We start from the raw sequence: 17,738 nt of genomic DNA, 5'->3' as shown, positions 1-17,738 counted from the left end.
ACCAGTTAGAATGGCAAAAATTAACAAGACAGGAAACAAGAAGTGTTGGCGAGGATGTGGAGAAAGGGGAACCCTCTTATAGTGTTGGGGGGAATGCAAGCTGGTACAGCCACTCTGGAAAACAGTATGGAGGTTCCTCAAGAAGTTAAAAATAGAGCTACCCTATGACCCAGCAACTGCACTCCTGGGTGTTTACCCCAAAGATACAGACGTAGTGAAAAGAAGGGGCACGTGAACCCCAATGTTCATAGCAGCAATGTCCACAATAGCCAAAATGTGGAAGGAGCTGAGATGCCCTTTAACAGATGAATGGATAAAGAAGATGTGGTACATATACACAGTGGAATATTATTCAACATTCAGAAACGATTAATACTCACCATTTCCATCGACATGGATGGGACTGGAGGAGATTATGTTAAGTGAAGTAAGTCAAGCAGAGAGAGACAATTATCATATGGTCTCACTTATATGTGGAACATAAGCAATAGCACGGAGGACCATAGGGGAAGGGAGGGAAATCCAAAGGGGGAGAAATCGGAGAGGGAGATGAACCATGAGACACTATGGACCCTGAGAAACAATCTGGGGGTTTCAGAGGGGAGGAGAATGGGGGGGTAATAGTGTGATGGGTATTGAGGAGGGCACGTGCTGTGATGAGCACTGGGTGTTATACTTAACTGAGGAATCATTGAACACTACATCAAAAACTATGTACTATACAGTGGCTAACTGAACATAATAAATAAATAATAAATAGCAAGAGAAAAAAATTTTAAAAAATGATATAGAAACTAAAAAACAATAGAACAGATCAATGCAACCAGGAGCTGTTTCTTAAAAAAATAAATAAATAAATAAAACTGATAAACCCCTAGCAGACTTATCAAAAAGAAAAGTGAAAGGACCCAAACTAATAAAATCACAAATAAGAGACGAGATAATCACAGAAGTACAAACAATTCTAACAGAATGTTATGAAAAAATATATGGCAAAAAAATTGGACAACTTGGAATAAATAAATTCCTAGAAACATAGAAACAACCAAAACTGAAACAGGAAGAAATAGAAAACTAGAAAAGACCGATAACAAGCAAAGAAATTGAGTCAGCAATCAAAAAATTCCCAACAAACAAGAGTCCAGGGCCAGACGGCTTCCCAGGAGAATTCTACCAAACATTTAAAGAAAAGTTAATATCTATTCTACAATTTCAAAAAATAGAATTGGAAGGAAAACTTCCAAATTCATTCTATGAGGCCAGCATTACCCCAATACCAAAACCAGATAAAGACTCCACTAAAAAAGAGAATTACAGGCCAATGTCCCCAGTGCACATGGATGCAAAAATTCTCAATAAAATACTAGGAAATCGAGGAGCACCTGGATGGCTCAGTTGTTAAGCGGTTGCCTTCAGCTCAGGTCATGATCTCAGGGTCCTGCAATTGAGCTCCACGTAGGGCTCCCTGCTCAGCGGGGAGTCTGCTTCTCCCTCTCCCTCTGCCCCTCCCTCCTGCTTGTGCACACACACTCTCTCTCTCAAATAAATAAATAAAATCTTTTAGGAAAAAAAAACTAGGAAATCAAACCCAACTGCACATTAAAAGAGTCATTCACCACAATCAAGTGGAGTTTATTCCTGGGTTGCAAGGTTGGTTCAATATTCCCAAATCAATCAAGATGATATACCATACTAATAAAAGAAAGGATAAGAACCATATGATCCTCTCAGTACATGCAGAAAAACCACTTGACAAAGTACAGTGTCCATTTTTGATAAAAAACCTCAACAAAGTAGGGACTGAGGGAACATAACTCATCATAAAGACCATATACAAAGAAACCCAGAGCTAATATCATCCTCAATGGGGAAAAACTGAGAGCTTTTCCTCTTTGGTCAGGAACGAGACAGGGATGTCCACCCTCGCCCCTGTTATTTAGGATAGTACTGGAAGTTCTAGCCTCAGCAAACAGACAAGAAAAGGAAATAAAAGGCATCCAAATCAGCAAAGAAGAAGTCAAACTTGCACTATTTGCACACGACATGATACTCTATGTAGAAAATCCAAAAGACTCCACAAAAAATTTGCTAGAATACATGAATTCAGTCAAGTCTCAGGATCCAAAATCAACATATAGAAATCTGTTGCATTTCTTTTCTTTTTTTTTTTTAAACATTTTATTTATTTATTTGTCAGAGAGAGAGAAAAAGAGAGTAGCACATGCAGGGAGAGTGGCAGGCAGAGCAGGCAGGGGGAGAAGCAGGCTCCCCTCTGAGAAAGAAGCCCGATGCAGGACTCTATCCCAGGATCCTGGGATCATGACCTGAGCTGAAGGCAGATGCTTAACCGATTGAGCCACCCAGGCATCCCTAAATCTGTTACATTTCTATACACAAATAATGAAGCAGCAGAAAGAGAAATCAAGGAATCTATCCCATTTACAATTGCAGCAAAAACCATAAGATACCTAGGAATAAACCTAACCAAAGAGGTAAAATCTGTATCAAGTGTAAAACACTGATGAAAGAAATCGAAGATGCCACAAAGAAATGGAAAGACATTCCATACTCATGGAACAGAAGAACAAATATTGTTGAAATGTCTATAATACCCAAAGCAATCTACACATTTAATGCAATCCCTATCAAAATAACACCAGCATTTTTTACAGAGCTAGAACAAACAATCCTAAAATTTGTATGGAACCAGGAAAGAGCCCAAACAGCCAAAGCAACCTTGAAAAAGAAAAGCAAAGCTGGTGGCATCACAATTCCAGACTTCAAGCTGTATTACAAACTTGTATTCATCAAGACAGTATGGTACTGGCACAGAAACAGATACATAGATCAATAGAACAGAACAGAAAACCCAGAAATGTACCCACAACTACAGGGCAACTAATCTTCAATAAAGCAGGAAAAGAATATCCAATGGAAAAACAATAGTCTTAGTAGTTATGTCTCCCGAGGCAAGGAAAACAAAAGCAAAAATAAACTATTGGGACTTTATAAAAATAAAAAGCTTTTCTGCACAGAGAAGGTAAAAATCAACAAAACTAAACGGCAACATTAGGAATGGGAGAAGATATTTGCAAGTGACATATCTGATAAAGGGTTAGTATCCAAAATATATAAAGAACTTATCAAACTCAACACCCAAAAAACAAATAATCCAGTTTATAAATGGGCAGAAGACATGAATAGACATTTTTCCAAAGAAGAACTGCAGATGGCCAACAGACACATGAAAAGATGCTCCACATCACTGATCATCAGGAAAATACCAATCAAAACTACAATATCACCTCACACCTGTCAGGATGGCTAAAATCAGCAACACAGGAAACAACAGGTGTTGGAGAGGATGTGGAGAAAGGGAAATCCTACTGCACTGGTGGTGAGAATGCAGACTGGTGCCGACACTCTGGAAAACAGTATGGAGGTTCCTCAAAAAGTTAAAACTAGAACTACCCCAGCAACTGCACTCCTAGGTATTTACCCGAAGGATACAAAAATACGGATTTGAAGGGATACCTTGATGTTTACAGCAGCATTATCAACAATAACCAAATTATGGAAAGAGCCCCAATGCCCATGGACTGATGAATGGATAAAGAAGTTGTGGTGTGTATATATATGATATTATGTATATATAAAATGGAATATTAGTCATAAAAATAATGAAATCTTGCCATTTGAAACGATGTGGATGGAGCTAGAGAGTACGATGCTAAGTGAAATAAGTCAGTCAGAGAAAGACAAATACCGTATGATTTCACTCATATGTGGAATTTAAGAAACAAAACAGATGATCATAGGGGAAAACAAAGCGAGGTAAACCAGGAAACAGACTCTTTTTTTTAGGAAACAGACTCTTAGAGAACAAACTGATGGTTACCAGAGGGGACATGGGGTGGGGGGATGGGTTAAATAGGCGATGAGGATTAAGGAGGGCACTTGTGATGAGCACTGGGTGTTGAATCCCAACATTCTACAATTGAAACTAATATCACACTGTATGTTAAGTAACATACAGTGAATTTAAATAAAAACTAAAAAAAAATTAAAATAAAGGGAAAATACAGTGAAGTCTTTCTAGCATTCCTAGGCTCTATAGGGAAAATGCATTCCATTGTACACGAGCTTTTCCTTCCTCTCCCCTCATCTTTGCTGACTTTCATCAGCTTTGGTTCTAAGACACTGCCTGCTGCTTTTTCTGGATTTTTTGGACCAGAGGCCCACAACAGCTGCCTCTGGGGCTGAGAGAGTATAATTATTCAAGTCATCAGCCAGAACCACTGTTAAAATGTTTAATATCAATGCAAAATGAGATCAGGGTTTCACAAACAAATTTCAGAACACAAACACTGATTTCTACAGCAGTTTATCTTCCTTTCAGAGGTCTAAATAGGAACACACATAAATCTTAAGGATTTAAAAAATATCATGGTATTTTTAACTTTAATACATCTACAGGTGACAAGTATGCGAAAGAACTCATTCCCAAATTGAATGGAATATCCAAATTTAAAATGTAGCAATTTAATTTACTCATGGGCCATGAAACTCAGCAAGAAACCGCTCTTTCCATTCTTTCCCCCATACCTCAGAAAAACCACCACAGATTCCTCTCTAGGGCATCGATGGCATTAACAGTACTGAGCCTTGTCAGCATCCACATATCCCTGGTTCAATCTATCTACGTAAATTAATGTTACAGTTCCGTTGTCAGAAATGCTCACCAGCTTCTTCACTGCAGTGTACTTGGCAAGGCACCTACCAACAATGCACAGGATGGGAAGTGAGCCATGAAGAACATAATGGCTTGACTAAAGAGCTAGCCATATATCCTGGGTCTGCTAACTGAGTGAGGATATTAATGGAAATGTACAATTTCAGGACACATTCTTTTTTCACCTTCCCCAAGTTACCGGCATGTACAGTACTAGGAAGTAAAGAGTAGAAGAAGGTGCCAACAGCCATATATACGAACTCTCCCTAGAACTAAAAGCAAACTAAACAAAATGTAAACTACAGTGGGCCAAAGACCAGACTCCCATTTGGGCTTTATTTGTGGCTGCAGACAACATCCAAACTGAGAGGTTCAAAAATCAGCAAACAGTTTTGGGGCACCTGGGTGGCTCAGTCGGTCAAGCACCTGACTCTTGATCTCAGCGCAGGTCCTGATCTCAGGGTTGTGAGTTCAAGCCCCGCACTAGGCTCCATGCTGGGTGTGGAGCCTACCTAAAAAAATATTAGGTAGCAGTTTCAGTGCACCGAGGGATCATCGACTTGCAGAAGAACATTATTAAAATATTTTCTAAGAGTTGTGTGTGCTTCCCTGTTGAATTTGGTGCCGACAGTTAAGAAATAATCAAATAAACTAAATAAATCTCAAATATTTCCTTTTTACTATACCCACTTCCAAGTTATAAAACGTAATTTCCTCTGCCATTCCTCAAGTGAATTAGTAAAACAAGTAGAAACTCAGAACATTAACTATAATAGTACACAAGATCATTAATTTTCCTTTGGTAACTCAGTCTGTCCCAAAGTATTTCTGTCCAAAATGTGTAGGTGCGACAGGATGAACTTCAGTAGTTAAAATTGTGATCTCTGGAAACTCCTGAATGATTGATTTGGCACCTTCAAAAAATACAAAGAGAATTACTGTTATGGCATGACTTTTTGGTAACATTAGCTGGAATTCAGAAATTTCAGAGTCATTGGGTATAATACAGACAGAAGACAGAAAGCAATGACCTTTAAATACCTAGTCAGACTGGATTACTCTCCGAGTTTATATGTCTGATATCTGAAAAGCTTTGACAATCATCACACTATGCCTCCACTCATTCACTAATAAATTCTTAGAATCAAATTGTTATATATCCAAGACTTTAAAAATACATTCAGTTACAACAACTTTCTCCCTGAAGAGTCTTTGTTTTGTTTCATTTTAAAGGCAGCTGGAACAGAGAGACTACAATCCCTTCCAGAAACAGGATCATATATAAGATGATGGCTTCTCAACTGGAGCACTGTGAAACAAGTGTAAAAACTCCTTTGGATGTCAGAGTGAGCTAGCTTTTAGAACTTAGGACTCTAGCTTTGGGGGTTGCAGGGAAAGGGACGAGCTAGGACCCTCGCCAAACTAAAAAAACATAGCAATGCTGCCACAAAATAAGATTTGTTCATCTACAATGTCAAAGAATAGTACACCACTCTAATGTATACTCTTAGAAATAAGAGTTAACTTTTCTACTTCCAAAGGCAGGAAACCCAGTAATTATTTGGTTATCTCAATGTTCACAGTGCCGCCTCTGCTATATATAAACAGATGACCAAGCAAATTGCCCATTGTCACCATCAACATTTGAACTGCAGGTGAATTTTTATTATGAAACAACAAAATAAACAATGGCCTACGGAAAGCAGCCCTCCCAACTGGATACCCTGTAGCCCCTTCAAGGTTGGCTGAGACTGGGAACCTTTGGAAATGAGGAAACACCCTAAGCATAAGCCACATATTTCTCTTTCTTTTCGGTTAGGAAACAAATACAAATTCATTGTCAAACATTTGGAAAATACCAAAAAAAAAAAAAAGCTTAAAAAAATAAAATGAATTGCTTAGAGTCCCAGCATCCTATGAGAGCCACCATTAATATAGTATGTATTTTAAAATGAAAATTGAAATAGTATTGTGCAACTGTCTAATCTCTCATGCTAAGGAAAGACTTATTAGGTTCTATGTTAAATCCAAGTCTGATTTTGGTAGTCATAATAGTCATAATTTGCATTAGTCGCCTCTAAAGTTGGTGATAACATTTTACGTTATTTTAATGCTGTTATTTTTTAACATGCTTTTTTATGTTTACATGTAGGTTTTTCTATGTTATTAAATATTTTTCAAAAACATGATTTAACAGTTACATAATATTACATCCTTTGAATGTATATTTATTTAACCATTTCTTGTTGTAAGTCGTTTATATACTTTCAAATTTTTTCTCATACTACAAATAACTCTGCAGTGAATACCCTAAGGGCTAAATTTCTACATGCGTGTATGATTACTTTCTTAGGACACTTTCACAATTGTCCTAGATTGTATGGCCAAACACTGGGGCCTTACATTAGGTTTACCTTCCCGAGGAAATGGAGAACACACAGTTCTACCCTTTATGCCCTCTGAGCAGAGGCAGAACTTAGAAAACAACCGCTCTTTGCTTCACGCTGCGAAGTTTATGCAGCAAGACCACAGGGCTAACCAGAGCCTCAAGTTTCTTGCTGTTTGGGAGCAGGTCTCAGGCTCAGGTGAGCAGTCAGGAGAAACAGGGACATTGTAGCCATGTGCAGGCTCTACCCAAACAGGGATACCAGGAAAACAATTACAATCCCTTTCAAAGAGGTTAGTTCATACTTTCCATTTGAATTTGAACATGAGAATGGTATAAAAATACTTTATCACTAAGCTTAGAGATAATAAACTACCAAAATTCGATTTAGATTTAATGTGGAAGAAGCAATTTTCTTCACAATGAGAGTCTGGATAGATACACACTTACCCAACCCATGCTCATCTGGAGCCCCAGTCATGCTGAACTCACCATGCGGAGTAGAGAACAGACTGAGTAGGATGATAACACTGGGTTGAACTCCATGTTCTATAAGGACCTTTACAGCTTCAATTACAGTATTTCCAGTGCCTGAAATCAAATGACAACCAAATGCATTAGCAACTGTAACATTTATCTCAAAACGGCTCTGAAGTTTCTTTGAAGTAAAGGCAGTTTGACACTAGGCAAAGCTCCATTTGAAGGTGCCTGCTCTTTATCAATGACGTTCTCTTTTCTTTTTTTTAGAGATTTTATTTGTTTATTTATCTCTTTATTTATCTGAGAGAGAGAGAGAGAGAAACAGAGAGAGACAGGAGCCTGATGCTGGGCTCGATCTCATGACCCAGAGATCATGACCTGAGCCGGAACCAAGAGTCGGACACTTAACCGACTGAGCCACCCAGGCGCCCCATCCATGATATTATTTTCAAAAATGGACATGACACACACACTTTTCAGTTTTCAAATGCACATCAAACCCCAAATTCATTGAGTATTTGAGATATCAAATTTGACACCCACCCTCCACCACAGACCCTGGGAGACAATACCGTGTGGGATCCGAATAAGCTTATAACACAGAACAGAAAAAAATATTACTTCCAGAGAGGATAAATCCTTGAGAAATTCATTGCTATATTAATTGGGCTAGAGAAGGGACATATTTCGATATATTTTCTTTTCTTTTTTTAAAGACTTTATTTATTTATTTGACAGAGAGAGACACAGCGAGAGAGGGAACACAAGCAGGGGGAGCGGCAGGCAGAGGGAGCAGGAGAAGCAGACTCCCCGCTGAGCAGGGAGCCTGATGCGGGGCTCGATCCCAGGACTCTGGGATCATGACCTGAGCCGAAGGCAGATACTTAACGACTGAGCCACCCAGGCACCCCTCAATATATTTTCTGTGTTCTATATATTTTGCCTCATTAGATCCTTTGCTTCAGTGTTCTCATTCATTTTAAAACAAAAGCTCTTTGGAGCTAATAAAGCTTATTTAGACAATGTATACTCTCTTATTACACAATAAAAATTCCCCAGTGAACTGCCCAGGGCAACTCCAAATCCAACTGAGAAAAACACATTGAGAAACGGTTTTGCCTTTATATAAGGAGTACCTAAAAGGTAGTCACCAAGTTGAACTGATTTAAACCCTAAACAAAGTATACAAATTAAACTCCAGCCACTCACTGAGAATTGGATACATCAGAAGGACTTTTCTGCGGTAAATGTCTGGGGGGAACTTGGCATAATATACTTTGGCTCTTTGTGTCTCTTCATCACTCTGAATCAGGATCTTTCCAATTCGTATGGATCGACAGCAGTCTCGTAAACCTTGTTCCATTGCCTCACCTCGAAGAAGGAAAATTTTCAAAAGGGAAACAAAGGGTTGGGGGAGACAGAATTAAAGTCCAAAAATAGGCCAAAGCAGAGTGTGTGACTATTATTAATAGAAGAAGGACACTGTCAAGATGGGAGCAATTCTTCTTAAGCTAAGAGCTTTTACTTCTGATACGCTCTTATTTTATACTTAGTGCAAGTCAATTAAACCAGATTAAGGGCTGGTCAACGAAAGTAGGATAAACTAGTTTTATTGCTGGCTTTCAAGTTGTAGAGCTGTCACGCTTCCATGAAATACAAAAAATAAAGTGTTTTGTTGGGCTGCTCCCTGAGCTTTTCCAGTATCAGGACCATTTTACTCCTATTATTTTAAGGAAGCCTTTAAACCACCTCAACCTGTTATTTTCACTGTAAAAAAAAATACAGAAGATTTATGGAAGAATCGGGCTACAGACCAAAGTGGCATCAGGAGATAGCACTATGCCCCAGCAATGCCTCCAATCACAGAAGTTTGCTGGCAAACAGTGAAAAAGTATATTGCTCCTTCCCTCCCCTCCTCCAAGAACCATAACCAACACTACTACTACCCCCTTGGTTTCTGAACACAGGTATTTTTTTGGGCTAAATTCCTTTAAGGAAGTGTTTGCCAAAAGGGAATCATTCTCGTACCATCTTCCAGATTTTAGGCTAGATCCGAATTCTATCTGTACTGTTATTTACTTAACATTTTTCTTCAACTATTTTCACTTGCATTTATTTTAAGAGGAAAGTTTCCATCACTGGTGTAAACATAAAAACAGTTTCTAGTATATATGAAAATCAACCAATAGCTAATAAGGTTAAAAAACAATGCTGTCTATGCATTACCCCAAGGTCATCTGCTATAGACTAGGGGTGTGAGGATGCTGCTACCTTTAGGGCAGGAACTGGACTAAACTAAAAAGAAAAAATGCCCTAAAAGCCCATCTCCATTGTCTTCACCAGTTTTAAAAGGTTAAGTAACATTGTCCTGAAAATCCTTTCATTGCTTAAAAGCTACCTTCTACTTAAAAAAAAAGGGAGCTTAAAGCTCCTATTCTACTTAAGGTATTCAACTGCTCACAAACAGAAATTCACAGCCAGAGAAAAGGCAATGCTTATATGGGAAAAATAAATCCATTTGTCTCCAGTGCAAGCAAGTGAAGCTTCCACTGAACCTTGGATCTTGTGCGAAAATTTATTTACGTAGTTGCCAAATGGAAGTAATCATCCCCATGGAACAAGTAGATATTCTAATTACAGGCATGTGATTTTGTTGCACAAAGGTGGGTTTAAAAGAGTAATCAGTTGGACTCAAACACAAATACAACATTTATAAGACCAGCAACTGGAAATACCTAGAGTCAGTAACAGTTAAGTGCTTTTGCCATATGGTCACATACACATCAAATATAAAACTAAAAACACTAAATAAGTCATTCAGTCCAGCTCCCGATAGGGTAGGACTGTTCCCTACAAAAGAAATTTTTAAAATATGTATTTCTCCAGTCAGGTATTCAAAGTTCCACGGGCCTGAATTTGTGCCATATTCCATCAGTGTTCAAGCTGCCCTGTTCTCCCCAAGAGAGCACCATCTCATCCTCCTATCCTACCCTGAATCTCTCCGAAGGCTGGCTTGCTGTGGGGGGGGGGGGGGGGGGATAGGCCACTAGAGTAGATGCTCTGCAGTTAAAATTAGTCAAACTTAGCAACACACAGGCCATGATCCAAGGCACCGTGATAACAGACAACACAGGTGGTGAGATTTAAGTCAAGGCAGGCTGCAATTATGACAGACAAGCTCACCTCTCTCCTGGAAAAATAATTGTTTCTCTGCGTGCAAAGAGACAAGAATCACACATATGCAAACCTACCGCTTCTCATTATGCTGACCCCACAATTTCCCTTCTCAAATTTCACTCCTTCATACTTGTACCCTGTGGGGGAATAAAATCAAAGAATTTATCTCTCATTACCAGAGCAATCCACTTATTTTTAAAGTGCCTATAATTTAAAGCCAATGGGTACAGAGCAACCCTTGTCTAGACAGTCTGTATAACCTCTTAGGTTCCCTGTGAAAGTAATGAGAAGTCATGATTTTTCCGTTATTTCTTCAATCTTCACAAGAGACCTGCGGGGATAATTGGGAGACGCGGGCTTCAAGTAGGAACAGGACTTATGATAGCATGATATTCACACACACATTCCTCAAATTGAATGCAGAGGGAAATCATCACACTCTGAGGGCTATAAACCCCATCAGTTCAAACTGGGACCTCACCATGAGGCACAGCAGAGCCCCCTTCATTCCAGCCCTTTTTATGAGCTTCCATTCTGCCTTAAAAAGCAGAAGACAAAGGCTGAAGTCGTTACCAAGACATGTTCAGCCCTTGGTGTCATCCTGAATTTGGATCAATTATGATGCAACAAGCTCAGGCCCTAATTTTCATAAAGTCAACCTTTGAATAGAACAGCTTCCATTATTTACTAGAGAACATTTGGTTCTCTCGGAATTTCAAATCCCTGAAATAGGGATCTTCAGCTGTGTTCTATTAGAGTAAAACAAAGTACTCTCTCCCGATCTCATCATTTTTAGTTTTCTTTGTCTTTTTTTACTTCTCATTCTTTTACCTGGAGTTTCAATGCCAAACCAACCCACCCATTTATTAATACCAGCAGCTTCCCCACAGAGGTGAAGATAAGCTGCCAGCAATTCTTAACTCTGGTCCCAATGGGCTGTCATCAAAGGCAACACTTGCATGCTAAAGAATATTTATTAACCTTGAACTTGAACTGACAAGCAAGCCATTAACAAAAAGTCATCCACATAAATTTCTTTACTAAATGTCTCTGAGTTTATTAAGTTGTTGAAAAGAACAGCTACACCTAGACTCCTTATTTTGCATACTGATTTGCTCAGGCTGCTTTTTTTTTTTTTAAGGAAACAATTTGAAGCATTTATTTATTTATTTATTTATTTTAAAGATTTTTATGTATTTATTTGACGGACAGATAGCGAGAGCAGGAACACAAGCAGGGGGAGTGGGAGAGGGAGAAGCAGGGAGCCCGATGCGGGGCTCGATCCCAGGACCCTGAGATCATGACCTGAGCCGAAGGCAGACGCTTAACCCACTGAGCCACCCAGGCACCCCTGAAGCATTTATTGCAAACAAAAGTTAATATTCCTCAGACATACATAGACACATACAAAAAGCTCTATAAATTAAGAACCAGGATAAAACTTCACAAGAGAACTGAAAATTAAAAAGAAGAAGAAGAAGAAGAGGAGGAGGAAGAAGAAAAAGTATTCTCAACCTCACGGTAGATAAATCACAGTAAAATGACTGCTTTTTTTTTTTTTTTTCCATTTTCCCCCTAATTCGCAGAATTTTCAGGAAGAGAATCTGAGAGTAACAGCCCTGGTTACCTGTTGGGGTGGTCACCATGCATTCTTTATATGGCAGCTGATTCAATCCCTCTTCCACAACAAGTCTGATCTAAAGAGTCAAAAGAAGAAGAAGTTGAGTAGCTGCTAGGTCTAGTGTTAGCTGTTAGCTTCAGGAGCTGAACACTAGGCACAAAGTCAGTAACACAGTGGGAGAGGGTTTAGCTTGTGGAGGTAGGAAGGGGGCCCCCTATCACAGGTTAGATGCCGAAATAGATCCAAAAGCTAGGCTGCTTGCTGCTAGGTATCCAACCTCGGGTAGGCGCATGACTGCCACCAAAAGGCTCAAGTATGCCTTCTGATTCTCATTCAGTTAGTCCAGCTGGTATTATGAGAGATGCGAAACTACAAGTGGCAAGAGTCATCCTTGGAAGTAATACACTTCCGGTAACTCTGAAAATAGTGCCCACTGGGAACTGCTCTGCCTTGTTCGGTACTTTGAAATTAAGTTGGATTGTTTTTAACAAAGGCTCACCATAATGCAAATAAAACCTGAAACCTCTCAGGAGGAAATAAATGAATGGATGGGGCTGAATCGATTTCCTGAGCTTGAAGTAGGTGCCAGTAGAATGCCCTGGGGCTTCTTGGCTTTAAAAAAAAAAAAAAAGGCTCCTAACGATCTTAATGTGTGGTACAGAGGAAGGAATCCATCAGAGCTACTAGGAACAGCCTCCAAAACCCAGATATGATATTCCTACGAGCACCCAGAGCCTACTACAATTAAGGCAGTGCTGAGTCTGCAATGCACATTTTCTCTAATCAATATTACATTATTGATTAAGAATTAGGAAAAGCAGGGAGAAATACCATGTTCTGTCATCACAACACAACACCTTACTGCCATTAAAATGATCAATGCTAAATGGGCCAGCACTTTGTCAGCGTGAAGCACCAGAGGGCCCAGGAACCTGATGAATACTGTGTATGTATGCATACTCATCTCTAGCCACCACCTTCTGTGGAGGTGAATGTTTCTTTTTTTTTTTAAGATTTTATTTATTTATTTGACAGAGAGAGACACAGCGAGAGGGAACACAAGCAGGGGGAGTGGGAGAGGGAGAAGCAGGCTTCCTGCCGAGCAGGGAGCCCGATGCGGGGCTCGATCCCAGGACCCCGGGATCATGACCTGAGCCGAAGGCAGACGCTTAACCATCTGAGCCACCCAGGCGCACCGAGGTGTATGTTTCTTAGGAGCAAGTTGAAGGGAAGAAAAGGATCCTTTTCTTTGGATAGCCTAGATCTCCTAGTAACACCGTCTTTTTTTTTTTTTTTTTTTAAAGATTTATATATTTATTTGAGAGAGAGAGAGCGTGGGTGGGGGGAGGAAGTGGGCAGAGGGAGAGGGAGAATCTCATGCAGACTCCCCACTGAGTATGGAGCTCGACATAGGACTCTATCTCACGACCCTGAGATCACGACCTGAGCCGAAATCAAGAGTCAGGCACTTAATGGACTGAGCTACCCGGGCGCCCCTCCCAGTAACACTCTTTCTAGAGAGTCTTACCTCCTGCCCGTCTCCTGCAACTCTGGGACAGAAATTAGTATGTCCAAGCCTTATAGGAGAACATAAAACCAGCAGAAGGGTGACTAAATAGAAAGAATTCAAGATCTGAGTGCCAGGGAAGCCAATCCTGACAAATCCAGGATGGAATTAATGTTACCTATAATGGGACCCAACAGACAGTGTACTAGAAATCCTCAATACCAGAAACCTAAATAGCTCCAGTCCCTACCACAACCACAAAAGACCCTCCACACTCTCCCAGTATCAGAACCTTCAAAGCCAACTGCAGAGAATAGAGAGGTCCAAATTACCATTCCTTCATGTCAATCGTCATGGGCCCTTATTATCTGATTTGATTAAGATATAATACCTGCCCTTTCAAGCAAGCATTTTACAATAACCATGAACTTAACTCCTACCTTCTATAGACAAAAGGCAAAGAAAGCAAAAGAAAGAGGAACCATTTTCTACTAATGAACACCAACACTTCTGTTTTCTCCACAGCAGCCAATGACACAGGTTCCTTCCTCCTTGAACCCATTCCTTTGGTTTGATAAAAACATAAAGACAGGGCGCCTGGGTGGCTCAGTCGTTAAGCGTCTGCCTTCAGCTCAGGTCACAATCCCAGGGTCCTGGGATCGAGCCCCGCGTCGGGCTCCCTGCTCAGCAGAGAGCCTGCTTCTCCTGCTCCCTCTGCCTGCCGCTCTCCCTGCTTGTGCTCTCAAATAATCAAATAAAATAAAATCTTAAGAAAAAAAGCATAAAGACAGAATGACCTAACTATCACTCCAGGAGTGCCAAATACACGGACCTTGATGCAATCCAAGGGTTATTACTGCCCCCGGAAGCTCAAAGGATTGTAAAGAGAAGTGGCCTCTGAACCAGAAACACTTAAAGCCAAAAGCACAACAGGAGCTGCCTACACTCCTTTGGAATTAGTATTTTCCCCAGGGAACAGCTAAATGAAAAGTTTCACGCCTTTTTCCCCCTCACGTTCCCTTTAATAATCTATCCTCTACTCTCTGATTACACCTGTGAGGATAACAAGCCACTTTTCTTTCTTTCCCACACTACATACTGCCAACAGCATTTCGAATGTAAACTCCATGAGATCAGGGACAATGTCTGTATTCTGTACTGCTGTATCGCCTGCCCCTGCAACACAGCCTAGCCCAGGGCCTGACTCGAGGTCAGTAGACACTTCATCAACAGATGAATACTAATAGCACAGCAGAAGATGTGTCAACCTTATTTCAAGCACTGAGCACACTTAGATGGAAACACAAGAAGGAAATGCAGTGCTTTACCTGAAAACAACCCAATTCGGCCTGAGATCCTCTCAGACCTCACTAGCTAAACTGAATTGGGCTTATCAGAAAGGATGAACACTGACCATTGACATCGATGTGGATGGAACTGGAGAGTATTATGCTGAGCGAAATAAGTCAAGCAGAGAAAGACATGTGTCATATGCTTTTACTCCTATGTGTGGAATATAAGAAACAGCGCAGAGGATCATAGGGGAAGGGAGGGAAAACTGAATGGGAAGAAATCAGCGAAGTAGACAAAGCATGAGAGGCTCTGGACTCCAGGAAACAAACTGAGGGTTGCTGGAGAGGAGGTGGGTGGGGGGATGGGGTAACTGGGTGACGGGCATTAAGGAGGGCACGTGATGTGATGGCCACTGGGTGTTATATGCAACTGATGAATTGCTGAACTCTCCATCTAAAACTAATGATGTACTATGTGTTGGCTAATTGAATTTCAATTTTAAATTTTTTTTTTAATTAAAAAAAAAGGTCTCCTTTGCAAATTTAAAAATAGATAAATAAATAAACTGAATTGGGCTTGGCCAATCCTTAACAGGAAGTCCCTGAGGGAAGTATACACAGCCCAACTTAGTATTTCACATGTGAGGATAGTACAGAAAAGGTAAAATAAGTAACCCTCCAGGTAAACTACAAGAGGGGGTATTAGTGTTTCTGTATTAAATGAATACCACAAGGGTAACTACTAGGTCTCCTTACATCTTTGGTTTTCTTTCAATGTACTTCACTTCACTGCCCTAAGATGACCTCTTTAAGGATTGCCAAGATCCACTTGAGAGGTAGAAGTGCCTCAGAATTACAGAAAACGAGTTCATGGGCAATGCTTTGAGGTGAAAGGGATTGAGGCACAGCTTTAATGAACGAGTAGAAACAATACTTCAGAAGCCTGCCAGGATGATGATTACTTGGCACAATCTCTCTCACCCCCCAGGATTCTCTAGAACAAAAAAGTCACTTAGCCTCCTATGACTATATCACTAGGAACAATGAAACAAAAATGGAAAGCCTCCACCTACCAAACGATCCGCAGAAAACATGAAGTCCCCTCTACTGGCTGTCCTAGAAAGAAAGTAGTATAAATTTTAGTCCAGCTTAGAGCTTTACGGGAAAATATTACTTAATACATATAGTAACAATGCTATTAAGACCTATTACATACTAAAAGCCTAAAAGCTTACATGTACAAACTATCACTGAAGCAAGATATTTTTTCACTAGGATACAGGAACTTAAATGGAATGACTTGATATTATTGAAAATGCTTACTTGATATCAACACTAGAGACAGCAATTGAAAAGATCATGCAGTCTCCCACTGAGCTGCCCAAGTCTGTATTATCCAAGCGGGAGCCGAATGAAGCTCCCCCTGCAAGACGGCAGCAAGCCCGCAGCTCAAGTTAAGAGAAAAACTTCCGCAGCATGAAAACCAGCTTCTTCCCATTCTCCCTCTCCATTCACCTTGATCTAAAACCCACATTACCAAGATAAGTAACCCATCTACTTTGTCTCTAATCCTTTTTGGAATGAGAATGATACAAATAAATCCTCTACTTTTGCCATTGTTTTCAAGAATGCATAACCTAACTTCCAAGACCTCTTTCTCAAAGTATTGATAATTTGTTCCTTTTGCCCGTTTTTTTTTTTTTTTTTCAATCAAATACTTTATCTCCTAGATCTTTCTGCCATTTTTCTGTACATATCCTTCTGGTCAACACTTTCATATCCTGAGGTGCCCAAGTAATAATAATGCAAGGTTGCACCTACCCACCTAACGGACCCAAAAGGGGATGTTAAAAGGCCGACATTTTTTTCTGTACGTAAAAATCTAGTATTGTTCCACTCCCTTCTCCCATGTAAATTAAATGATTTGACTGAACAGACTGATGTACAGTTTATGTACTTAAAATTCCCCATCTGCCTATCCATAGCATACCTAAAATATTCCAACACAGCATCAAAATGGCAATATGCAAGCGTGTATTATCTCAGTATACCATTAGTCACTACTCCTTTTTTTCCCGAGCTGCATTTACTTTTTCTGACAGGAAAAAGCAATGAAATACCCCTGACACAAATGACATTTGGTTTCTCAGAGTAACCACAGTTCTATCATATTACAGATATTAACTCTCTAAAATATGAACCATAACTGAGCAATAGCAAGAATATAGGCTTGTATTCTTTATATACAAATATTCCCTAAACTCAGAAAACTATCCACACATACCTACACACACACACACACACACACACAGAGCCCACTTAAAACAGGCTGCGTTTAAAGAACAAACTAACGGTTGCCAGAGGGGAGGGGGATAGGGGATGGGCAAAATGGGTGAAGGTGAGTGGGAGATACAGGCTCCCAGTTATGGAATGAGTAAGTCAGGGGAATAAAAGGCACAGCATAAGGACTATAGTCCATGATACTGTAATAGTGCTGGATGGTGACAGATGGTAGCTACGCTTGTTGGGAGCATGGCGTAACA

The 17,738-nt window shown here is 40.0% G+C and overlaps 1 protein-coding gene across 5 annotated transcripts in view; it reads right to left on the bottom strand.

The window, feature by feature from the left end:
- UPRT (uracil phosphoribosyltransferase homolog) overlaps positions 1–17,738 on the bottom strand; it is a 62,089-nt gene that overhangs the window by 29,014 nt on the left and 15,337 nt on the right. The window contains exons 2-7 of one of the 5 annotated variants that reach the window (XM_045879743.3): positions 16,269–16,311; positions 12,403–12,472; positions 10,850–10,912; positions 8,808–8,969; positions 7,569–7,709; positions 4,238–5,646 (exon numbers count right to left, since the gene is read on the bottom strand). In XM_045879743.3, coding sequence (XP_045735699.1) covers positions 5,540–5,646; positions 7,569–7,709; positions 8,808–8,969; positions 10,850–10,912; positions 12,403–12,472; positions 16,269–16,311 — 586 coding nt within the window. In that variant the 3' untranslated portion in view covers positions 4,238–5,539. Of the gene's footprint in view, positions 1–4,237; positions 5,647–7,568; positions 7,710–8,807; positions 8,970–10,849; positions 10,913–12,402; positions 12,473–16,268; positions 16,312–17,738 lie in introns of those variants that run through there. The other 4 variants (XM_045879750.3, XM_064574274.1, XM_045879757.3 and 1 more) reach the window with 4 other exon arrangements.

This window comes from Mirounga angustirostris, unplaced genomic scaffold (assembly GCF_029215605.1).
Source record: "Mirounga angustirostris isolate CCGP_5_RB_7025 unplaced genomic scaffold, mMirAng1.0.hap1 SCAF_11, whole genome shotgun sequence".
Lineage (NCBI taxonomy): Eukaryota > Metazoa > Chordata > Mammalia > Carnivora > Phocidae > Mirounga > Mirounga angustirostris.
Note: the sequence above shows the minus strand (reverse complement) of the source record. Positions and strands in the feature narration are given on the sequence as shown.